The sequence below is a fragment of the Capronia coronata genome (genome assembly GCF_000585585.1).
Source record: "Capronia coronata CBS 617.96 chromosome Unknown acBCG-supercont1.11, whole genome shotgun sequence".
NCBI classification, from domain to species: domain Eukaryota; kingdom Fungi; phylum Ascomycota; class Eurotiomycetes; order Chaetothyriales; family Herpotrichiellaceae; genus Capronia; species Capronia coronata.
The window spans coordinates 696,994-721,154 of NW_006912903.1; the positions used below are offsets into that span (position 1 = coordinate 696,994).

The following is a 24,161-nucleotide window of genomic DNA, read 5'->3' on the forward strand; positions in this document are numbered from 1 at the left end:
CTGTCAACCCCGGAATGTTATGTGAGGGGCCCGCCGCGTTTGTGGGGGAGAGCCGGGGTCCAAGCCCACTTCATCATTCCGTCCCAGATCGTGAGGGCGGAATCACCACCGTCTCTTGAACGACTTGCTAGCGACCGGCTGATTCTCACAGAGAGGTCATTGGATGACCGGGCTGAACAACTCCATAAGAGATGACTCCGTGGTGTCAACAGACTTTAGCCCGTGTTGCACGTCGGTACCTCGAGAGGGACACAATTCCTCGGCAGTTGGCTGGCACAGCCCTCCTCTTCCACCAGCTGCTATATTTGCTTAATCTTTAGAGTCCCATCATCATTTCGCGGAACGGTGGCGAGGACTTCGTTCTTCCAACTTCAGTGAGCAATGTTTCCACAATCAGGTTCTTGAGGAAGGATACAAAAATCCTTGACGCACCCGCCATCACGAACGAATGAACTTGATGACAATATCGGGGAACTCCTCAATGTGTGCATCTGTTTTAGCCATGGAGATTCCACAACCAAATGTTTTACCGTGCGAATCAGTTTGTCTGTGTTGAGAAATGGCGCCAGTCGAGAGAGACCGTATAAAGAGAATAGGCCAATTGGGCCGCCGCCTCATTCGATTTACTCCGGCCTAGGAATTTGTCGTGTGCCCGGTGTTGGTAACGCGCATGGCTCCTGATCATAGACGGCTCTCACAGAATGACTGGTAGCTGGTTGTGGTAAACATATTCGAGAAGGTGCGCATCCTTCGCCTTTAATCATCACAGCAGCGACGATCCTTCGGTCATCTTGCAAATATACGGCTCTTGGGCCTCGCAACTCCGGCAGTTCTGGAGAAAGGTGTATCAACGTAAAGTATCCAGCTACTCACCCTGTAGCCTCCACAGAAAGCAGCCCTCGGAGCACTCATGACCTGGCAACTGTCTGGTCTTCTCCAACATACATGACAGGGTAACGATGCAACCAAGTCTCCTGCTGATCATCGTTGCGGCAGGGACCAACCATAGGAGGGTCCGATGCGGTAACAATCCAGGCATCGGCCATGCATAGGTTTGTGTTGCCAGACTCCAAAAGCATCGAGGAGGACAGAAGTGAACTGGATTGATTTCGTGGTGAGAGTGGGAGCGGGAGCCTGAGTTGACGTTATCTTGTCCTGCCTCTTCCCAATGCGAGCATAAACGATCCAGATGGTGCGGATTCCCGTGGATAGGGTGTTCAGCAGCTTGTCTCATTTGGCCTTTCGACTTTTCCTAGATCCCGGGGTAGCTTTTTTCTCTCCTCCAGAAGTCTGACCATTAGCATTCGCAGTGGTATCGCTTCCTTTCTTCTTGTTCACCTGCTCCGCCTCTTTCTTTGCTAGTGCCCTCTTGACAGCGCCTTGCTTTTCCAGCTGCTCGATTTGTTTTTCGCTGAATTGCCATAGCTGCTTTGCCACGTCTTCATTCTGCACTTCGGGTCGTAGCGGTTTGTACTCCCTGCATTCTTTGATCATTTTCCCTCCAGATCCTCGCCCATACTCTGCGTCCATTGCTGCAAAAAGGAAGCTCTGAGCTCCTTGAACGGGAGATTTCAGGATCAGCCACCAGACAGGCCATGTAAACAGGTAGAAGAAGAGTCCCCAGATCAGTCCGCCAGACAGCCAGCGCCGCGTGCCAGGTGTTCTGCAGTAGCCCGGGTCAATGATGAAGGCCCGAGCATTGTTGGGCTGCTTGTCCGGACGCTGGTATGCATCAAGGTGTTTCTGAAACGCATGTGCGAAAGTCATGACCGCCAACTTGCTTCTAGCAAACGAAGTGCTGCCGGATTTTGTGGCGACGTCGGTGTTCTTCAAGTCCAACTGGCCTCCGATGTAACTACTGCATGTACTGAACAGGATCCTAATGTCCCGATCCGGAGGTTGTGCTCGGATGGCCGGTGAGAGAATACTTAACAAATGGAAAGTGCTCAGGTAATTGATGGCCCATTCAGCTTCCAGACCATCCACCGTTATCTGTCCGGAACCAAAATATGGTGTCATGACATTCGCGCAAAGAATAATCATGTCCAATCTTCTCGGGGGTGCGTTGTCCACCCATCGGGTGGCGAAGAGTCGTATCGAATGTAGGGAAGAGAGGTCGACTTGCTCCGCATATATTAGTTCGTTGTTGGTCAGTGTCCGTACGTCTTCAATATAGTCAACTAGGAAGGGATCCGAAGGTGCATGGTGTGTTAGGAGGATGATTTGGGCTCCTCTCGAGGCCAGCTCCTGTACGACGGCAGCGCCGATGCCTGAGGTTCCTCCCTAGAAGTCTTGGGTCAGACGCACCTGGTAACAGCGGAAAACGACCAACGAGGATAGCTTACTGTCACCATCACCACCTTCCCGTGCATCACCCGTTCCGATCGACATTTTGCTCCCTCGAAGTAGACTTTCAACAAGACGACGAGGCCGATAATTGCAGCTGCCTTGGCCGCAGTCCAGACATACGGACTGTTGTAGAGACCCCGCTCGAAGCCATCTGCCAATAGATTCAGAGGCATTGTCTCAAAGTGCCGGTATAGATAGGCACGTCGTAGACTTGGACTGCGCTGCGAATTCTAAAGATGGGTAGAGCGACACCTGACACCGACACAGACAAAATGTCGTCGTCTCCGCATTGGAGTTTCTATGTAAACTTCGATTCGGTGAAAGAAGTTCCCAGGGACGGAGTAGTATGCCAAGCCATTATAGACGTAGTGACACGGGAGTGCCCGCCACTTACCGTTCTGGGTAGTCTAGGCTCATCTATAATCATGGACTGGTCTTCTCCGCTACAGAACCTAAAGGCGGCAACATGCATTGCCCATTTGGAATCAAAACTGTACCCTGGATGAAGATCTCATCTGGCCAATCACGGCCACAAGGTGCCTGGAAGTCACAACCCAGTGACGCCACTCATCCGCCTACAGTTTATGTCAAAGTTATTTCGCCGTACTGATCCATCGTGTCCCTCTATCTGCTTTTGCAGGTTGGTCTGAGCCCACAGCGCCAGTCCTGGCCATGGCAGACGAAAATGAAGACTATTTCCTGCCCGTAGAAGATCAGCGCGTGTTCGGCGCCGGCATCCGACGCAAAAAGATCACCTTTGTCCCGGCGTCTTCCTCCGACTCTATTATTCAAGAGGGAACCGTGCCGAAACCAAAATCGACATCCAGCTCCGCAGAGCGGTACTTGTCCATCGTCCTTCCGAAGAGCGTCAACGAGAAAGATAATACTGAGGAGCAGGATACACCAGAGTCGGGGGCATATGCGGGAGGGCGGACTGAAGCCGGAGAACAAGGGCACGGCGGACCAGGTTCGTCCGAGGATGTGGCATCAATATGTCCGGTCTGCAAGCTACCTCTGCCATCTCCGAACGACCAGGAAGCGATAGAAGCCCACGAGTCCTCGATAGCACATCAGCTTAGTCTAGAGCACTCCCACCCCCCGTCTCATCTCGACCGGGAACATGTCGGTCTTCGTTATCTGACAACGTATGGATGGGACCCAGACAGCCGGAAAGGACTGGGTGCTAGACAGGAAGGAATAACAATACCGATCAAACCCAAAGAGAAGAAGAATACTGCTGGACTGCGAGAGACCGCCGGAGAAGACGGCGGCAGAATCACGAAGCGCAAAGCCGCAACGAAGAAAGAGGAGAAGGTGGTGCGCCTCAATGCCAAACAAGTTAGGCTGAAGGAAATGGAAATGAAGAAGAAAGCCGAGAGACTACGCAGAACATTCTACGGCCCGAGTCTGGAGCAATACCTGGGACTAAACAGTTGATTCTCAGGGTTGGATTCATTGACTCACGAAGAGCATCATTCCAGCTATCATTCGCTGAACCACCATCATAACCAGATCCTTCTCCCGACGCCACGCTAAACCGCAGAATCAGTACAAGCTAGTGCTTTTTAAACAAGCCAAGGTGTTTCTTCTCCTTTTTCAGTTTTCCCCGGCCATCGCCTCCTGGTGAAGACTGATAAGGGGCCGGGGCTGATTGAGACGGTTTTGTGGCCACAGGCACCGGAGCACCGTTTTCTGGTCTTCCGCCAATGGTCATCTTATGCATGGCCTCGGCCAGTGGCCTTGTCGATCCAGCCGATCGACCGTTCGGTGGCGCCTGGGGTTTTGGCTGTAGGCTTTGTGGAGGAGGCTCCGACATCCATGTGGGAAGCTTTGGCGGCGCTCGATCTATTGGCAGGTCTAGTTGTTTGCGACCCGCGCTCAGGAGGCTCAGCTGTCGCAAAAAGTTCTTTGGAGTGATCATGTGGGTGGTGGCCAGGAATATCTCCTTGCCTGCCGTCTTTGAAACATCATAACAAGCCCGGGCTTCGGCATACGTGGCACCACCAGCGACAAACACAATGATGCGTTGCCGAGGCTTGTTGGATTGAGATCGAGTTTGTGCCCATGTGGGCTTTCCGGCATTGCGCAGAGACGTCTGGGCCGCGTTCATGTGCATGTTGGGATCATTCAAATGCGGCTTGACGGGGGGGAATAGATTGGGATCCAGCGTTCCCTGACATTGCTCCTCAAGCATGTATCTCAGAGCCGGCTCAAATCGTGACAGACTGATTTCCTCGGTACTGGTGTTGTCTCTGAACCGAAGAGGGAATAATGGCGGTGGAGTTGGGGTGCTATCCTTCAGCGGCTTTTCAATCCTTGCACCCAATGTGATCAGATTGTAGATGAGCTCGCCATCCATTGGCGACAGTTGTCCATGGCATCGCAGCTTCTCAACATCACCACGCAGGATGCCGTTCCGGTACAGAATATACATGATCAGTAGTCTGAGACGGTCCTCGTGCACAATGCTGTCATCATCCAGCAGCCTCACGATCTGGTCGGCTGTGTTCTTTGGTCGTCTGTTATCATCATCCAGTCCGGTGGCAAGTGACTGTTCCAGGGACACGACATCCAATAGCTTGCGATCGGCAAAGATTTTGGCACACTTTTCCGCCATGTCGATATGGAGCGAAAACGCTTCTTTGCCTTCCTGGAACTCCGGCAGCCCAGCCAACATATCCTTTATGGTGTTGATACTGGCAGGTTGTCCATCATTATCGGCGAATTGCGGGTTTCTCGCTTGGAACTTCTTGAACTCTTCGCTAAGTTGCACCAAGAGATCCTTCATGTGCATATGACGGTGAACGACCCAGAGATTATCTTTCTCACTGATCTCAACCTCTTTTTCTTCCTGATCCGGATGACCTCTTCGAATGATATTTCTGTAGGTAACTTTGTCTTCGTCATCCCGTATAGGAAGTAGATCCATAGCCATGGCCTGGTATGTGAGTTCGTGAACGAACGGTGACATCAGATCCATTGACCTATCGGTAATCAGGAGGACTGCTCGGGGCCGGTTCGGCTGAGACTGTGGAGGGAAATCATTTCGTTCATCACGAGCGTAGTCGTCCAAGGCCGTCTGAACGAAATTGGCCAGATGATAAGACAGCACATCCGCTGCATGTCTCTGATGTTCTCGAGGTTTGTGATACCTAATCAGCGGATATTCTCCCAATGAAACACATATTGATACGATTTTCTGGGTCAAGGCGTCCAAATGGCTCTTAACCAACGAGTCGCATGCCGGATGGTAGAGGAGATGGAAGCTCCAAGGTTCTCGGAATGTGACCAGATGCGACTCTCGAGGGAAGTACTCGATATTGAGCGTGCGGGACTCAAGGATCAACGCGGCCCGGGATTCTGACCGAAAGATCTCTTCTGCGAGGGAGCGCGGTAGTTGTGAGGTCCATATTAAATGTGCTCGACGGTATCTCCTTCGACTTAAATCGGCTTTCAGGCATTCCACGATATGTGGTAGAGGAGATAGGAGGTAGATGGCGTCGGTATCGGAAAGTGTCTGCCTGCGCTGTTCGATCTGTTCGATATTCGTGATGTTGGCGTTCAAGATGTCATCTTCCCTTGTAACATTGTACACAAGCCTCCTGCTTTGCTCATCCAAGACCAAGACTTTCCAGTCTCGTCCCGCAGTCGCTCGGATCGTGTTGAGGATAATGCCGCGCTGAATGTCGAGTATGGAGGTCGCCATCACGGCGGCTGCGGGAGGCTCAGGTTGTAGAGGAAGCTCACATGCTATTGATGACGGGTGAGCAAGTCACAGTGTCGAGGTGAGAGGTGTACTAGTAGTAGTGTAAGAGTTCACAGAACCAGTCTGCGAATGAGGTGGCAATTTTGCTGAGAGAGTTTGCTTTGCACCAGACTCAGAGGAGTGGCTAGGATCTAGATGTCGGGAGCTTGATGTGGTTGTAGGAGAGTTGCAGTTTTGACACACTTCACAGCTAGACACAACATCATGGATCATGGTGACACTGCTACCGCTACTCCTACGTAGTACTCCGTGTTTTGGAAACCAAGCGCCGAACACCGGTTGCAAGGCTATCAGTATGTCCACAACTTGAATAAACCTCAGATACTGCTGCCACCGCCACTGCTCTGGCCACTGGAGCCTGACAAACCCATAAGAACTAGTAGGCTGCTGTTTACAATCGTCTCAAACGACAGAATTTCTGGAAGTAGCCTTGACGCTTCTGCGATACTTTATGCAAGAGGGTCTGTATTCTATATCTTCCTTCAGGAGCCCGCCTGCGCCACTGCTACTTTCACTCACAGCAGCCTTGAATCCCCTTTCCTTTACAATGTACTAATCTATCTATGATGATGGCAGAACCTCCTTCACATAGGTAGTCGTCACAAGCTGGTGGACGGTGATACTTGCTCCCAACATGTCAAGCCTTCAAGCACATCTTGCCAAGATCATAGCAAGGAATCACAGCCTTGCAAAAGATATTGACAAGTTCGCCCAAACACAGCAGCGTGCGGAGCGGACCAAAGAGCGCGAGAATGAGAAGAGTAATGCTGAAACCGCAGCTTTCCTCGACACAATCTACACCACGATATGTTCGATGAGAGAAAGACGTGGCCATCCGCGAACCACGAACCAGGCCCTCCTGGCAGCCTGGACAAGCTTCTTCGATCCTATTCGCAGCCTCACAGGCATCCCCGACAATGGGAACTTCCTCGCGGCGAGGATGACCCTCTATCTGACCGCCGCTTTCCTTCGCGAGGGCGCGCTTCAGCGCAAATTTCCGGAAACTGCATCGAGTGTACCTCAAGTGGCGAAACTCCACTCCTTTCTGGTGGCTATTGATGAACAGCTACTCAGTTATTTGCGGAACATTTGGAAGTCCAATGGCCCCCGCGAAGAGTTCTTGTGGGTGTTCTCCCCATATCCAGTAAACGATGCAAGTCAAGGCATGGTCACAACGGATGCACACCGCAGCCAGGTTCTAGCAACCGATCCAGCTGTTCTAGCCGCCTGCGGGGGAATCAGTGGACGGAGAATCTGGATGCCAGAACCTGGAAGTACTCCATTATCGGACAAGGACCCAAGCGCTACTCTCTGGTCATACAAGGAGAATTCAGAAGGTCAACGTGAGATGCTGTGGCAACAGTACGGCGACGACGGACCAATCCGTGAAGATTTCTTCTACAGCATCGTTAACGTCGACACTGGTAACGAGGAGTTGCGCACGCGACAAGTTCTGCGGCGCTCAAAGCAGTTTGTGCTCGATGCTCGCCAGGTTGCACAGCCTTACCTTGCCCGAGATCGATATCAACTGGCGAGCCATATTCTGGACGCAAGCCCGCTCGCCATGGAGACGGAAGTTCAAATCCTGAGCTATTTCGACGAGCCTGCCTTCGATCCTTATCTGTCCCACCTGGATCTTGCGGAAGTGTACAGCCCCTTTCCCGCCATCGACAAGACATGTGTCGAATGTACAGAGGGTAAGAACGACGAGAGAGCTCGTTTGACAAAACAGACATGTCCACAGGCCAGCCTGGTCATCTGGAACCTTGCATTGCGAGCCTTTCACACTTTTCATCGAATATCGAAGACCCGTGACTGGTTTCTGTGTCAGGATATCACATGTCAAGGACACCATGCTTCGGCTAACTGGAACGTAGTATACGAAGGTGGTCTAACGGACATGCTCAATACCATTGTGAGCTCTCGATGTGGCCCGACCGCCACTTTACACAGCGTTGGCCTAGGTCCTGTTGATGATTTGTATCTTCCCAGCGAGGAGGCAGATAACAGGCGAAAGGAACTTCTATTCAAATCTTCATCCCCTTTGCACGAGGATGAGCAGGAAGATACAATAATGAAGGGTGGCATCGCAGGCCTCGCCAATGCGATGCTGCATGGCAGGACTCTACTCGGGCGTTGGCAGAACGAAAGGGAGGGTGGAGGAAGTACCCACGGGGACCCAGCATGGTCTCTAGGCCGAACAAAAAGTGACGAGCGAGGTTGTCAGAGGGCGCTGAACGTGTTACATGGACACTGCGAGTTTTGTTAGGAGCTGTTGAATGTGGGCCTACTCTGTACAAGCAGAGGATCTATAGAACATAATTTGTTACAACATGTTGTATAAGCTATAGGGGGTACTGTTAGCTATAAGTCGTGAACGCAACGATGCCGGGAGATGCAAGATCTGATATCCGAGTTCGATGCACGGCTGTGGCGCTGGCGCTGGCGCTGGCGGGCGCATCATTGATTGATTGATCCGCAGTCTAGATCTCTTTCGGACAACTCTCTGATTATATTTCATGAAACTTCTCATTGCTTTGCCCCCACGGCGGCGTATACATATGCAGATTGTTCTATGAGTGACATGAGTGTGCTGCGTCTTTAGATTCGGTGCCTGGTCTTCTTTTACGATTCCAACCTGTTTTTCTCGTTCATCCGCTTCGCCTGCTCACCCAGGGCATGCTCGCCATCTCAACACGACGAGGCCAATGCCTTTTCTGTTCCTTTCGAGCCCTACTTGCGACTTCGACTTCCCCGAACCGACAGCGCTCTTCGAGATACGAGTACTCTAGTTCTGCCCCTTTATGGCGAGAGAAGACAAAGCCACCGCGCCGCCATGCCGAACCTCCACGCAAAGTTAGGTCATCAACAACACCGAACCGAAGACCGGGCTCGCATATCAATCTATCACCCGAAGCCATATCGAACCGGGTGCGCACCAGTCTAGAGAGTCTAAAGAAGCGTCTAGCATCTACAAAAGCCGACAGTGACTCGGAGCTGACGCAGCTGGCCGCGCTTGATCCGGACAGGATATACTGGGACGGTTTCAAGAGCAAAATAGAACAAATCGTGACCGGGTCGAGGGAGAACAGAACGGCAGAAGATGACCGGCTTCTGGCTGAGATTGGCCATACCCAAAATTCAACGGAGTGGCGTGCGGACCTCGAAAGAGTCCTCCATTTCGGATTCATCGATCATGTCTTGCTGAGAAAGGCCGGACAAGATCCCGGAGACAAGTCGGTCAGACCAGATCTGCGCTATCCTACAGAGTGGTATACTGCCGCTCGTCAGATTCAGAGGGATGTCCATCTCCACATCGGCCCGACGAACTCGGGAAAGACGTACAATGCGCTCAAGAGACTCGAGGAGAGTGGTTCCGGGTTCTACGCTGGCCCGCTTCGACTCCTGGCACACGAGGTCTTTTCGAGATTCAAAGCCAAAGGTCTATCCTGCGACTTGGTAACGGGCGACGATGTGAGAATCGATGACAATCCTAATGTCATGTTGTCTGCCTCAACCGTGGAAATGGTTGATGTCACCACGCCTGTTGAGGTGGCGGTCATTGACGAAATACAAATGATGGCTTCTGAGGACCGTGGTTGGGCGTGGACGAGGGCATTCCTCGGTGCGAATGCAAAGGAAGTGCATCTCTGTGGAGAAGCCCGGGTCCTTCCCTTGATCCGTGAATTAACCGCCTCGACCGGCGATAGCCTCCATGTACACGAGTACAAGCGCCTGAATCCGTTAAAGGTGATGTCCAAGAGCCTCGGAGGAAACCTCAAGAACCTGCGAAAGGGCGACTGCATCGTGACTTTTTCGGTCTTCAGCTTGCACGCCATGAAGAAGCAGATCGAGCTCGACACGGGCCGTCGATGCGCCATTGTTTATGGAAGTCTACCACCTGAGACTCGGGCGCAACAAGCCGCTTTATTCAATGATCCTGACAACGATTACGACTTCTTGGTTGCAAGCGATGCGATCGGCATGGGGTTGAATTTGTAAGGACCCGCCGACCTGGGTGCACTGAGACAGACTAACAACGAAACAGGAGTGTGAAACGGATTATCTTCCATGGAGTCTCGAAATACAACGGCTCCTACACGGAGCAGTTGACCGTTCCCCAGATCAAGCAGATCGGTGGCCGTGCTGGAAGATACCGAAGCTCACACCAGGCCATGAACACATCCAACAAGTCCGAGAACGCCACGGAAGTCAACGTAGGCCTTGTCACCACCCTCAACGATGAGGATCTCCCGGTCGTCCGCGATGCCATGGCCGCCGAGGATCCTCCCATCAAATTGGCCGGTCTCCTACCTCCGGGTGATTTCATGGAAGATCTGGCAACCCGACTGCCAGAGGGCATACCCTTCGAATACATTTTGAAGCGCCTTTGTCAGTCAGCCACTATCCATCGTCGTTTCAAACTATGCAACATCCGCGACCAAAGTCGAATTGCCCGCATCATTGAGTCCATTCGAGGGCTGACTACTAATCAGCGAGTCGTGCTGACAGCCGCCCCCGGGTATAGCTCCTCGAATGATGTGACTTTGGTAATGAAAGCCCTCGCGCAAGTCATAGCCGAGCAAAGGCAGGTCACGGTCGTGGATGTTGCGGAAATCAACCTGGAGGTGTTGGAGAAGCCGATATCCGGGGAACGAGAATATCTACAAAGTTTGGAGGATCTTCACAAATCCCTGATCCTGTTCCTGTGGCTGAGTTACCGATTCATTGGGACGTTCAAGGACAGGGATATGGCCATGTACGCCAAAGAGATGGTCGAGGACAGGATCAACACATGCCTGCGCGAATTTTCGGCAAATCCGGAACTACGAAAGCGGGTTCTTTCCTACAAGAAAAGAATGGATTTTCCCAAGATCCCGACCCATGAAGCTGATGCTTCGAATCTCGACTTCCCGGCAAATCAGGATCCAGCCCTGCGGCTGGATTGGACCCGTGGATCGGAGGAAGTTGCATTCGAAGAGGCACAATCTGCGCCGGCAACCGTCCCGGCACATGCATAGGCTTCCGCAGTCTGCTCCCAAGTCGTCAATCAACGTGCAAGAGAGCTGGTTTCCCGATGAAGCACACCAGGACAAGGAATCCATAACAGCATACCGACCACACACGGAAGAGACCAACCAAGGCCTTTCCCATGTCGGCAAGGATTGTATTGTTGCTAGTCAACAGCTTATGTACCCGGATCTTCGACCTGCGTCCGCATGGATGATGGCTCTAGACTTGTTGCAGGAGTGCTCATCTTTGAACCACCACTTTGTCTGCAGCTCCAGCTTCGGAATTTGCGGCGGCCATCTCTCGCGCAAGCTGCTCTTCAGTCTTTTTGTTGCCGTGCAGGATGAGGCGGTTCAAGAAGCTGCCCGGCTTTCCAGTATCATAGCCCTCCTTTTCGGCGTCATCGGCTTCCTTGGTGACATAGTCTATTGTGTCTTCGTCGGCAGAGTCATGTTCATCGAAGTTGGCTATGGAGGGTCATCAGCACGGGCTCCAGTGTCTCTGTACGAGTGCACCGGGAGTGTGTGGACAAAGAAGAGCTGAAGGACCCCGGCGGAGGAACTTGACCCGAACGTGCGTCAGGACCAGCGTCCTTGTACCAACATTGAGTGTAGAAATATCATGACAAAAGAGAACAAAAATGCAATAACGAGCATACCATTTTGATCCTTGTGGCTGAGCCTACGCTTGAGCTTCGCTCTGATGCTTTCCATAGTGGATGTTTAATGATAGTCGAGGAACTCCAGTCCCAGGAAAAGGACGGGCTTGAGAACGCAACGGGACTGATGTGAACGCCTGAGGAAAGAAGACGAAGAGGGAACGCAGGGGGAGCTCAAGGAGGTGTCTAGGTAGCTACAACGAGAGATATACTACTCTATTAGTACGTACAAGGGTATGGAGGGGTGGAGGGCGAAAGGACTCGGGAGGCGTTCCTGCGCCATATTGCAGTTGCAGGTAACTTAGACAGGGCAAGAGCGATTTGCCGCCCGGCTGGACCCTGCCGAGAGATCAACTGTAAAGTTGTAGAGGACTGCTAGTATTGGCCGCTCACTCGCGTCGGCAGCGGGCAATCAGGCTGCCACTGGCGCCGATATTTTGTACGAAGGTCAAAGAAGATGCAAATCCACAAATGCAAGAGCTTCCACTTCGCAGCCTGAATCTCTCGTCTGTTAGCCACCGCCTCCAAGATCCACCCATCGCCACCAGCATCGCCCGCCGCAGATGATTCGCCGGAGGGCATCCTTAGCATAAGGACAACCTAAATCTGGGGAGTCGCCAAAAATCGCATCTCGAGCGAGCCACCACGGTACCACGGTGCCAACTGCTAAATGTCATCGACGAGATCGTTCGACTTCCACCACGACCTACACAGTATCCAATAGGCCCATTCCCGGTCATGGACGACTTCACCTCCCTCGAACTCCTCTCCGTCGTCTCCAAAGTCACCTCCGAACTGCAAAATCATCTGGGAATCAGTGATAAAACCCTCGCCGAATTCGTCATCGACCAACACGAAAAATGTGGTGGGAATCTACCTCAGTTCAAGGAGGCTCTGGCGGCCATGGGCGCGGACTTTCCGAACAGTCTGGTGGAGAGTATCGATCGCCTGATCTTGACGATGCACCCGAAATACAAGAGCCAGAAACAGCAGCCTGCGCCGAAGCAGAAGTCGGACATGGATGAATTGGATGACATCAGTCGCAAGGCCAGAGTATTTAAGGGTTTGGCCGTGCCAGACCGAGAACGACTTTGGGATGACTACGAGGATGATATGGTGGGACAGAAAACTATCGATGAGAGCCGACCACCCGACGTGGGGACGCCCGAAGATGACACTTTTGCTCTGCTTGAAGGTCTTTCGGGGAAACCACAGAATGGCACGAATGGGGCCGACGACAGGAGTAGAAAAAGAAGTCGCAGTCCTGACGCGGGCGATTACGCTAGAGACAGGAGATCGAGGCAGAAACACGGGTCGCGAAGTCCCAGTCCTCGACAGGAGAAGAGGTCACGGCGAGAGCGAGACCAAGACTACGACAGACGAGAGGATGGCTACGGAGATCGACATGATGATCGGAGAAATGGCCACCATCGAAGCAGACGGCGCGACCATGACGATTATGATGATGACTTCAAGAAGCCTCCGCCACGGGATATGGACGAATCTCCTGTGCTCTACAAGGTGTACGATGCTATTATCAACGGAATCAAAGATTTTGGGGCTTTTGCCAACCTTGAAGGGGTTAAGGGAAGTCCTAGCGGCCTGATTCATGTCTCAGCAATCCAAGAGGGCGCGAGAGTCAACCACCCTTCCGACCTTTTGTCACGCGGTCAACGGGTGAAGGTCAAGGTGGTCAAGATGGAAAACAATAAAATCAGTCTCTCGATGAAGGAGGTTGATCAGGTGTCTGGCCAGGACCTGGTTCCGTCCAGAAGAATTGCCTCGGGTGCCAACATGGAACGTCTGAACGGAGTCTCATCATTAGACGATCGCTACGGAAATCTGGGCAGTGGCGTGCCTGTCATTGAAGATGACTACAGTTCGAAACCCGGGAAGAACAAGAAGCGACTGACTTCTCCTGAACGGTGGGAAATAAAGCAACTCATCGCGTCTGGGGCTATCTCCGCCCAAGATTATCCGGACATTGACGAGGAGTATAATGCGACTCTGAATGGAGAGGGCCAGTTCGAAGAAGAGGAGGATATTGACATCGAGGTTAAAGAAGAAGAACCACCTTTCCTTGCCGGTCAAACCAAACAATCTCTCGAACTATCCCCCATCCGAGTCGTCAAAGCCCCTGAAGGTTCGCTGAACAGGGCGGCTCAAGCAGGAACGTCCCTGTCAAAAGAGCGAAGAGAGCTCAAGCAACAGGAGGCAGCCGACAGAGCTGCGGAAGAGGCTTCTAAGGTTGATTTGAATGCCCAATGGCAAGATCCTATGATCAATCCAGAGCAGCGCAAGTTTGCTGCAGACCTGCGACAGGCCCAGCAACAATCTTCTCGAGCAATTGCTGCTGTGCCGGAATGGAAGCGGGCAGTTCAAAACAAGGACCAATCGTTGGGCAGGAGGACAAATATGACCATCAAACAGCAGAGAGAATCGCTCCCAGTGTTCAAATTCCGAAACCAGCTGCTCGAAGCTGTTGCCGCGAATCAGCTGCTTATTGTGGTCGGCGATACAGGCTCTGGAAAGACGACCCAACTTACACAATATCTGGCCGAGGCCGGGTATGCGAACAATGGAATGATCGGCTGCACACAACCTCGACGTGTTGCCGCCATGTCCGTTGCAAAGCGTGTGTCGGAGGAGGTTGGTTGCGAGCTTGGAAAAGAGGTTGGCTACACTATCCGTTTCGAAGACCGAACTTCTCCAGAAACCCGGATCAAATACATGACCGATGGTATGCTCCAAAGAGAAATTCTGCTGGATCCGGACATCAAGAGGTACAGCGTGATTATGTTGGACGAGGCGCACGAGAGAACCATTGCTACCGATGTCCTTTTTGGGTTATTGAAGAAGACCCTCAAGAGACGTCCCGATCTGAAACTTATCGTTACTTCGGCGACGCTTGATGCTGAAAAGTTCTCTGAATACTTCAACCAATGTCCGATCTTTTCTATACCCGGGAGGACATATCCTGTCGAAATTATGTATTCCAGGGAGCCTGAAGAAGATTATCTGGACGCCGCGTTGACTACCGTCATGCAAATCCACCTTACCGAACCACCTGGCGATATCCTTCTATTCTTGACAGGACAGGAGGAGATCGACACCAGTTGCGAGGTTTTGTATGAAAGGATGAAAGCGTTGGGACCTTCGGTGCCTGAATTGCTCATCCTACCTGTCTACTCCGCCCTTCCCAGTGAAATGCAGAGTCGAATATTCGATCCGGCACCCCCTGGGAGTAGGAAGGTTGTTATCGCTACAAATATCGCCGAAACTTCTATTACAATCGATCATATTTACTATGTGATCGATCCTGGATTTGTCAAGCAAAGTGCTTACGATCCTAAGCTCGGGATGGATTCTCTGGTGGTCACCCCAATTTCACAAGCACAAGCCAAACAGCGAGCTGGTCGTGCGGGCAGAACAGGACCCGGCAAGTGCTTTCGTTTGTACACCGAAGCAGCGTATCAGTCGGAAATGCTACCCACTTCTATCCCGGAAATTCAACGTCAGAACTTGTCAAATACCATCCTCATGCTGAAAGCCATGGGAATCAATGACCTCTTGCATTTCGACTTCATGGACCCGCCACCCACGAACACAATGTTGACTGCACTCGAGGAGCTTTACGCTCTTTCAGCCCTCGATGATGAGGGGCTTCTTACTCGACTCGGTCGGAAGATGGCGGATTTCCCCATGGAGCCGGGCTTGTCCAAAGTTCTCATCGCCTCGGTTGAGATGGGCTGTTCCGAAGAGGTGCTCACCATTGTTGCCATGCTGTCGGTCCAAAGTGTGTTCTATCGGCCGAAAGAGAAACAGCAACAAGCCGACCAGAAGAAAAGCAAATTCCACGATCCTCATGGCGACCATTTGACTTTGTTGAACGTCTACAATGCGTGGAAGCAATCCCGATACAGTGACGCCTGGTGCTTTGAGAACTTCATCCAGAAACGGCAAATCTCACGAGCGCGAGATGTGAGACAACAACTGGTCAACATCATGCAGCGGTACAAGCATCCCATCGTGTCCTGTGGCCGCAACACGATAAAAGTCCGCCAAGCACTATGTTCAGGGTTCTTCCGCAACTCGGCCCGGAAAGATCCTCAGGAGGGCTACAAGACGCTTATCGAGGGAACACCAGTTTACATGCATCCCAGCAGCTCATTATTTGGCAAACCGGCCGAATATGTCATTTTCCATACTCTGGTGCTCACGACGAAGGAATATATGCACTGTGCGACCGTGATTGAACCGAAGGTATGTTCTGACTGGCTTTCTCCACTTCAAGCCTAGCGTTTCTTTCTGATGATAACTTTACTGACTGTGCTTTTTGAATAGTGGCTTGTTGAAGCAGCTCCGACGTTCTTCAAGGTCGCTCCCACGGATCGTCTGAGTAAACGCAAAAAGGCCGAGCGGATTCAACCTCTCCACAACAAATTCGCCGGAGAGGATGACTGGAGGTTGAGTGCGCAAAAGAGACAAGGTAGAGGTGGCGGCGGCGGCACCTGGGGTTAAACAGAGAGACCACACACCTGGACACCTGAAGTATCTCGAATTGAGGGCGCTCTCTGTGGGCGTATGAAGAAAGGAGGTTGGACAGCTGGAAAACTGAGACCCTAGTGGCCAGTGATGAAGATGACAATACTATACCATCTCCACCCATTAAACCGTCCCAATGAAAGCACCGGGAGAGAAGGCGATTGTATTAAGGGATCAAAACCAAATAGGGAGATCTCGGAGATAGAGTCCCTTGCTCTGGCTTCGATGTACAGACTCCTTATAAGACTCGCGGACAAGGCTGGTGCGGAGTCAGGGGTTGATAGTAATTGATAGTAATTGTTTCCCCGCACTCAATCTTCAGCCTCGTCAACTTTTTTCGCCGTCAAATCTGTATTTGCGCTGCCACCACCCTCCGGCTTAGTCTCCCATTACACCGGCAGCAATCAGCCCGAGATGCCTCACAAACATAAGCGGAAACGCGAGGATGATGAGTCGAAGTATGTACCTGTCCCGGACCACAATGGTGTTCCTTTTCCTCTGTCAACCCTCTTCCAGACTGCGAACGCATGCTCGGCTTGACTTCGATGGAGACTAACCGATTCACTTGCAACTGCTCAGCTTCGACCTTCCTCCCTCAATCCGTGCCAAACCGCTCACAACGCTCACAAAACAGGAGTCAATCTTCACCTCTGACAAGGAGAAAAAGGAGAAGAAGCAACAAAAGCGGAAACAGAAATCCAAGAATAATGGATACGACGACGACACTCCCAAATCATTCGCCCGCCTCATGGCATATCAGCAAGGCAAGAGGCCGAAGAATGCAGGCCTCGATGACGGCAACTATACGAAGAAGAAGAAAGCCAAAGTGAAGGCCAGCCAGCCAGACGGCGACGGCGACGGCGACACGAAGACAAAAGTCCCTGGGTCGGCCGCCGCCTCAGCCTCGATCCCAACACCAACACCGTCGACAACAACTCCTTCCAACGACCTAAAAATCCTCCCAGGCGAACGCTTATCCGAATTTGCCGCCCGAGTCAACCAATCTCTCCCACTCTCCTCCATCCCGAAACAAACGACCCGAGTCGCCAAGATTCCGGGTCTAGAAAATCTCAAGACACCGCTGACCAAGCACAACAAGCGACTCGCGCGACTCCAAAGTGAATGGCGCGCGACCGAGGCCCGTCTGCGCGCCAAACTCGAAGATGAGAGCGAAGAGCTGGCCGACCAGCGCGAGGAGGACGAAATCGTCTGGCTAGGCGCGGGTATTGACAAGAACGCCGGGTCCAAGAAGAAGAAGAAAGGCAAGAAAGGCAAATATGGCAATGACGATGACGACGTGGATCCTTGGAAACAGCTCGAACGGAAACGGAGTGAGGAGGGGGAGCTGGGAAGACAGCGCAATCTGCAGGACGTGGTGCAGGCGCCGCCGGTGTTGAAAGGCGTCAAGAACATATTTAAGGATAAGGGTGATAAAGAGCTGCCTCAGCCGTTGCGGAGGACGCGGATATGAATGGTTGTCGACTCGATGTAAGAAGCATGTATTTGCCTACAGGGAGCTACAGCAGCGACGGGATTTTGACATGAACACGCATACCTCCTCCGCCGTCTCCCTTTGATGACGGCCAAGACGGTGAGGGTTCCACACGTTGCTGGGATGAATTACTAGGCCTTACTTTCTCTGTTTTATTGAGGCAGAGTATAAAGGTCAAGCGGGGAAGTGGGAAAGGAGCCTTGACTTGGGTTGATATTGACCATACTGTGGCTACAGCCAGTCTGCACGAGACCTGGTCATGACTGTCATGCTTTGACTTACACCCTCATTTGGTATTTGGTGTCCAATTACTGCCCTGGTTGAACGACCGCGGTATATGCCATGCTTGAAGTTCTATCGCTTTCCGGTCGCGTCGCACGGAGCCTTCGGAGAGGAGGACTTGAAACCGTGCCACTTCCATCTCTCCATATATGACCCTTTACTAATAAGTTTGACATTTCGCAGCGATTGTGCCTGGAGTCGCAGCAGACAATAGAAAGCAGCTTGAGAACAGAACGGTCAGTTGGTCACAACCAACAGGAGGCTATATGAGTGAAGTGGTGTTCCTTAAAGTGGCGACACCGGAGAAATGATTCCCCGTTCCGTGAGCCTTCTTTCAACCTCATCGAGCTGCTTCACCTTCATCTTCTTCCCACTCACTCTGTATCTCGATCATCCCCCCAGTTCGGGTTTCTTTGCTGGAGGTGATGCAAATCCCTTACGTTCCAATTATGCCGACCCACACTTTGTCAGCCTGGCACCGCCATGGCGATGAAGCAAACACCAGTCATAGAGGTTACGTTTCTACTCAACGTTCATCCAAGGCTGGCTAAACAATCATCCCGCTTCTTATTGGCTCAATCTTTGTCCCATATCTTCGTCAGAGGGTCGCTATTACAAGCAGAGGCAATGTCAGGACCTGTCGCATGTTACGTAGATACATGCGATGATCCAGACGGCTTTCGCTCGGATGTGACGAAAGGTAGGTGTGCCACACGGATGAAGACAAAGGTCTGTTCCAAATAAAACCATGTTGACTTCCGCCCCGACTCCGTCTGCTCTACTGATTACGGAATACTTGTCTCTCCTTCATCATAATGGCTACTTCGCAACCCAAGGTCTATACTCTCGCGGAGGGCGCGCCTCTCCCTCGAAACGACACCAGTGTACAGGTCCTCACCAAACATGGCGGAGGCCTGGTTCTCCTCCAAGACACCCAGTTGATCGAAACGCTCGCGCATTTCTCCCGCGAACGAATCCCCGAAAGAGTGGTGCATGCCAAAGCAGCCGGGGCCCGAGGCTATTTCCAAGTGACCCACGACATTTCCGACATCACGGACGCCGACTTCCTCAACGGCATTGGCAAGAAGACGGAAGTCCTGACACGAATCTCGACAGTCGGGCCCGAGTCGGGTTCGGCAGACACAGTGCGCGACATCCGCGGGTGGGCGATCAAGTTCAAGACCAACGAAGGCAACAATGACTGGGTGTTCAACAACCACCCGGTCTTCTTCGTGCGCGACCCGATCAAGTTCCCTTCCATGAACCGCTCCCACAAACGACATCCGGCCACCCACTCCACGGATCCCGACATGTTCTGGGACTACCACGTCAACGCCCCCGAGTCGGTCCACGCACTGATGTTTATTATGGGTGACCGAGGCACGCCGGCCTCTCTCCGCCACATCAACGGGTACAGCGGACACACGTACAAATTCACCAAGAAGGACGGGTCATTCCACTATGTCAAGATCCACATCCACGCCGACGGCGGGGTCAAGAACATGCCGCCGGAAGAAGCGACCAAACTGGCCGGCAGCGACCCGGATTATCTGACGATGGACCTGTACAACGCCATCGAAGCGGGCAACTACCCCAGCTACACCGTGTATATCCAAACCATCCATCCCGCTGACGTCGCCAAATGCCCCGTCAACATCTTCGACATCACCAAGACCCTGCCTCACGCACAGTACCCGTTACGGCCGGTCGGCAAGTTGGTGTTCGACAAGAACCCGACCAACTACTTCGCCGAGATCGAGCAGGCCGCCTTCAGCCCGAGCACCATGGTCCCGGGCATCGAAGCCAGCGCCGACCCCATGCTCCAGGCCCGCCTGTTCGCGTACCCGGACGCCGCCCGCTACCGACTTGGCGTGAATTATCAGATGCTACCCACCAATGCCGCCAAGGCTCCCGTCTACATCCCCACCGAGCGGGACGGGTTCATGAACTTCGGCTCCAACTACGGCGCCGACCCCAATTACCTGCACAGCGCCATTCAACCGACGTCATTCCGCGCCCCGCCTGCCGCGTCGGAGTATAAGCCTACGGAGGATGGCTTGAGCGGGCCCGTCGTCTTCACCTACGAAACCACCGACGACGACTTCAAGCAGCCCCGTGCCCTGTGGAACAAGGTTCTTGCCCGCCAGGAGGGTGCGCAGGACCGGTTCGTCGCCAATGTCGCCGGAAACGTTGCCTCTGTCAAGCGGGAGTGGTTGCGCGAAAGGGTTTTTGGTGAGTACATGCATCGTCTTCTCTCGAATTTAGCTTGTCTTAGTTGGCTTGGTCGGAGGGTTATATCTGTATCCTCACTCCAGCAGACCCTTCTCCTCTGTACATCCTTTTACCCGTCTCCGTTGCATTTCGTTCACGAGCTTCAAGATTTCGGAATCCCTATGCTGACGTTGATCTCCAACTTAGAACTCTTCCGCCGCGTCGACAACTCTTTGGGTGACAGGATCGAGGAAGCCGTCAAGGAGATCCTGAAAGCATAATTTCTATACACTCGAGCCCTATAATCTTGATGGACAGAATCACTAGAACTTGGAACTTGCTTAGGATGGACTTGCTTATTTTTCTTCGTGCCTTGTCACGTCTGGTTTTCCAAGAGACGGATGCGTCTTATGGATGCATCGCATCGGATCGTATCCCCTCGGCGTGAAAGTACTCCGGGAATGCCGAACATGGTCCTGCGTCCTGTGGCCAGATTACTATCTAAACTACCACACTACACCATAGAGGATGGTACCATATATTGTTATATACAACAGAGATGATCATAATCACGAGTGATTTGAATCCTATACCAGTGGTTCTGGTCTAGAGCAGCCGGCCCTTCCAATCCAACTCGCAAGTCCTATCCTGGCACGACTACCTTATCTATGGTGTCCATACAAGCCTGTTCAAGCTTTCTCTATCTTTCTTGGCCCCCCCTCCCCTTCTGATCGTGGCCATTAGTAGGATCTAGTAGACTGTAGCTTGTTTTGTCCAAAATAAATCAAGGCCGCTCGATTGATGGACTTGAGTCAGAGATAGGGGTAGGGGTATATCGCCCGTAATATTTCAATCCGACAGGAATATATATTTCTCTCCAGACCCGTTTGGATAAAGTAGCTTGGATATCTTCGCAATTTCTTTTTCTACTTGACGATCAAGGCTGTCTGATATCCTGAAAGTGTAAAGAGGGTATTTGTATTGTATTGTCTTTTTTTGCACCAAGGCTCTTCCGTCTGTCTATTTCTCAGTTTCTTCTCTTTGGCGGACCCGGTCGGGTTTTTCTGTTCCGAGTGGGATTTGTTTCACCGCACCCCAGGATGTCATTGTCACGAGCACCAACATACTACGGCGTAGGTTATGCACATACTTCAGAAAAGGCCCAGACAATGGGAACTGGCCCGTGAAATAGATTGGTCGTCTGCCGCCAAGCTTGTTTCTGGAACGGATGCAAACAGCGGATGGGTGGATGGACACATGACATGGCTGGCATGGCAACCTTTTTCAAAGATGGTTTGGATTCCCACTGCCCTATTCCGAGGCAACTTTGGGGACATATCTTTTGTCGGTCTCCCGTGACATGGATGTTGGATTTGGACCATACATTTGGTCAGACATGTTAAGCGCTGGGAGAATTGTGAGACGGCGCGAGTTCGCGTTCCCATTGCAGCAGTGGACATGGTCGACAGATTCACCGCCAAAAACACAGTCTAGCATTTAGCAGGCGGACCGTCACTCCCGTGGTGACGAATACATGATGCTTGCTTGACGCGTGATCCGTCTGGAATTCCAGACAACGCCGGTCGTCGCTCCACCGTCTCATCGGCAGCAACAAGGTTGAGACTGGAGGTAGATAGAGACCATAAAGACGGCATGGCACAGTTCACGTATTGACTGTTTAGAATGGTCCACTCGGAGCTACCGCTGCTGCTGAGATAGCACATCACGCCCAGACCAATATAGTGTAGAACCTTAGCCCTTCGTGAGCCCGAGCCTGAATTGTCTCCGGTAGTTGTCTTGAGCAATTCTCCTTTCCCTTTTCACGCAATGGTGATGCACCTGGGGCTTCTCTTCCCCGATCAACGGGGCGGCGCGCCGAACGTCATAGCAGTAGGAGCCACATAGCCTTCCCTTCTTCCTGCAGTCGACCCGGCGGGCTTCCTAGCCTGCTCCTCTCGGAACTTGACTTCCTTCTCGTCCTGAGCGACGACACAGCAACAGCAACAACAACCGTTGAGACAGTCACCCGCGATGTTCCCGGCCTCCGTGTTCATGTGGTAGGCTTTGCGCACGCGCGTGTGTTGAATGGCAGCCAGAATGCCATTGACGCCACAGAGAACCCCAAACGCAATACAGGAGCCGTTCACCGCAGTGTAGCCCAGCATGTTGGTGGGGTCTTTCCTGTCGGCCCGCAGACCAAGTCGATACTGGGTCTTCCCGTACACGAGACAAGGGCAGAACAGCGCCGTCATGCACGTCGAGGGCTCGGCGCAGGAACAGAGACCGTGTTGCCATGAACCGCCGCGGATGGCCTGTGGGCTTGGGGTGAATGTTCCCACGGAGAAATGGGATGGATCGCTCGACGGGAGGATGATGGCCATATTGGTGGTGGTGGTGCTCGCGGGGTCGGAGACCTTGGGGGTGGTTGGTGTCAATGGATTCACGTCAGGTTGGATTGGTGTGGTCGGTTCATGGGGTGGGTGCTGAGACTGCGGCTGAGGCTGTTTAACAGGATCTGCTGCGATTGGAGCCTGCCGTTCATGTCTAGACAGTGGTGGTCCATGAGTGGCTGATTGTGTCTGGGCTGGTAGAGGTATTGGGCCTTGTGGTGTGGGAGCTGGTGATGTGGGATAAAGGTCTTGTTGATGTTGATGTTGATGTTCATAGTCGTGAATGTGCTGCTGTTGCTGTTGTTGTACTACCCCCCCGACGTCTCGGCCTTGATACGCATATGCTGCGTAATTGTATCCGCGTGGTTCCATAGCCTCTCCCTCCTGTCCCTCTTGTCCGGGACCTTGCATGGCAGTTGGGATGCTGATGTGTATGGCTCCCCTTGCTGTGTTGTTCGTCCACACTCGATTTTCCTCCTCAGCCGGTGTGTCCACCATCCATGAGAATCGGGGTCCAGTTGGTATTTGAGGCGCCTGCAGTGAGGTGGGAGGCCGCACTCGAGGATATTCGTAGGGCTTCATTCTCGCTTGATCACGGATCACCGGACATGCCCCCAGCTGCTCTGGAGGTGTGTGGATAGTTGCGCAGGATCAGGATCGTAAGCAATGACGTGCCTGTAGTGGTGGCCTGATGAATGTAGTGGTCGTGCTGTGTTCAGGAGTTAAAGTACACTTTTCATGTCATAAAGGGTATAGGGAAGAAAGAAGAAAGAAGAGTATCACTTTGAACGACCGCAACGCAACCATTACCTTGTGACTCTTACCGACTGGGAGCGCCTCCTGCCGGCGTCGATGAGGACTGTTGCGACATACGTAGGACTGTCCACGAGTCTCTGGTGGTCGTCACCAGTGCTTGGAGCCATCACCGTCGACGATTGGGCTGTGGGAAGTCCACCTTGTACACTCGGCGCTTACAAGAAACAGAGTGTGTCAGGCGTGCCAGGCCCTCTGCTGCAGGCCGGGCGCGAATCGCGTGTAACATTGCCCTCATTGCTGAAACAAGCGACGACGACAGTGTTTGCCGCCAGCCAGAGAAGGCGTAGAAGCGCCGATGAGGGAATTGGAGGTGGTGGGAGAAGAGTTGGGAACTAAGAGAGCGGTTGTTGATGGTGGTGGGATGGAAACATTTTGTGGTCCCGCGGCTGTTGTCGAGTCTGTCGTCTTCGTCACTGTGACCGGCGCTTCTCATCACGCGTGCCTAGGTAGATCACTGCAGGACGATGGCCAGCGAGCGTGAATTCGGATGCCGACCTTTGCATTAAATGTATATAATATCCGTCGTCTTTGGTGGTGTAGCCGCATGGGCGGTTAGGGTTGAATGTATAGACACAGACACAGACACAAACACTCCTACCGAACATCTACCGAGCATTTAGGGGACTTCTTCATTCAGTGCAT

At 52.5% G+C, this 24,161-nt stretch overlaps 10 protein-coding genes across 10 annotated transcripts; 6 read left to right on the forward strand and 4 right to left on the reverse strand.

Moving 5' to 3' along the window:
* Nucleotides 1-1,230: 1,230 nt before the first annotated feature.
* Nucleotides 1,231-2,522, reverse strand: A1O1_09027 (alcohol dehydrogenase; the record flags this gene model as incomplete). Its single annotated transcript, XM_007729884.1, has 2 exons — nt 1,231-2,283; nt 2,346-2,522. 2 exons carry the CDS (start codon nt 2,520-2,522, stop codon nt 1,231-1,233), a joined length of 1,230 nt encoding a protein of 409 aa, XP_007728074.1.
* Nucleotides 2,523-3,021: 499 nt separating this feature from the next.
* On the forward strand, nt 3,022-3,786 carry A1O1_09028 (uncharacterized protein; the record flags this gene model as incomplete). Its single annotated transcript, XM_007729885.1, has 1 exon — nt 3,022-3,786. The coding sequence occupies one exon, from the start codon at nt 3,022-3,024 to the stop codon at nt 3,784-3,786; it is 765 nt and encodes a 254-aa protein (XP_007728075.1).
* A 118-nt stretch (nt 3,787-3,904) lies between these two features.
* Nucleotides 3,905-6,055, reverse strand: A1O1_09029 (uncharacterized protein; the record flags this gene model as incomplete). Its single annotated transcript, XM_007729886.1, has 1 exon — nt 3,905-6,055. One exon carries the CDS (start codon nt 6,053-6,055, stop codon nt 3,905-3,907), a length of 2,151 nt encoding a protein of 716 aa, XP_007728076.1.
* A 694-nt stretch (nt 6,056-6,749) lies between these two features.
* A1O1_09030 (uncharacterized protein) lies at nt 6,750-7,930 on the forward strand (the record flags this gene model as incomplete). The annotated part of the gene is made up of 2 exons (XM_007729887.1): nt 6,750-7,812; nt 7,860-7,930. The coding sequence occupies 2 exons, from the start codon at nt 6,750-6,752 to the stop codon at nt 7,928-7,930; spliced, it is 1,134 nt and encodes a 377-aa protein (XP_007728077.1).
* An 864-nt stretch (nt 7,931-8,794) lies between these two features.
* A1O1_09031 (uncharacterized protein) lies at nt 8,795-11,136 on the forward strand (the record flags this gene model as incomplete). The annotated part of the gene is made up of 2 exons (XM_007729888.1): nt 8,795-10,113; nt 10,164-11,136. The coding sequence occupies 2 exons, from the start codon at nt 8,795-8,797 to the stop codon at nt 11,134-11,136; spliced, it is 2,292 nt and encodes a 763-aa protein (XP_007728078.1).
* A 232-nt stretch (nt 11,137-11,368) lies between these two features.
* On the reverse strand, nt 11,369-11,838 carry A1O1_09032 (uncharacterized protein; the record flags this gene model as incomplete). The annotated part of the gene is made up of 2 exons (XM_007729889.1): nt 11,369-11,592; nt 11,784-11,838. The coding sequence occupies 2 exons, from the start codon at nt 11,836-11,838 to the stop codon at nt 11,369-11,371; spliced, it is 279 nt and encodes a 92-aa protein (XP_007728079.1).
* Nucleotides 11,839-12,521: 683 nt separating this feature from the next.
* On the forward strand, nt 12,522-16,304 carry A1O1_09033 (adenosinetriphosphatase; the record flags this gene model as incomplete). The annotated part of the gene is made up of 2 exons (XM_007729890.1): nt 12,522-16,046; nt 16,128-16,304. The coding sequence occupies 2 exons, from the start codon at nt 12,522-12,524 to the stop codon at nt 16,302-16,304; spliced, it is 3,702 nt and encodes a 1,233-aa protein (XP_007728080.1).
* Nucleotides 16,305-16,742: 438 nt separating this feature from the next.
* On the forward strand, nt 16,743-17,799 carry A1O1_09034 (uncharacterized protein; the record flags this gene model as incomplete). Its single annotated transcript, XM_007729891.1, has 2 exons — nt 16,743-16,786; nt 16,908-17,799. The coding sequence occupies 2 exons, from the start codon at nt 16,743-16,745 to the stop codon at nt 17,797-17,799; spliced, it is 936 nt and encodes a 311-aa protein (XP_007728081.1).
* A 1,118-nt stretch (nt 17,800-18,917) lies between these two features.
* A1O1_09035 (catalase) lies at nt 18,918-20,594 on the forward strand (the record flags this gene model as incomplete). The annotated part of the gene is made up of 2 exons (XM_007729892.1): nt 18,918-20,334; nt 20,521-20,594. The coding sequence occupies 2 exons, from the start codon at nt 18,918-18,920 to the stop codon at nt 20,592-20,594; spliced, it is 1,491 nt and encodes a 496-aa protein (XP_007728082.1).
* A 1,578-nt stretch (nt 20,595-22,172) lies between these two features.
* Nucleotides 22,173-23,285, reverse strand: A1O1_09036 (uncharacterized protein; the record flags this gene model as incomplete). Its single annotated transcript, XM_007729893.1, has 1 exon — nt 22,173-23,285. The coding sequence occupies one exon, from the start codon at nt 23,283-23,285 to the stop codon at nt 22,173-22,175; it is 1,113 nt and encodes a 370-aa protein (XP_007728083.1).
* Nucleotides 23,286-24,161: the final 876 nt, after the last annotated feature.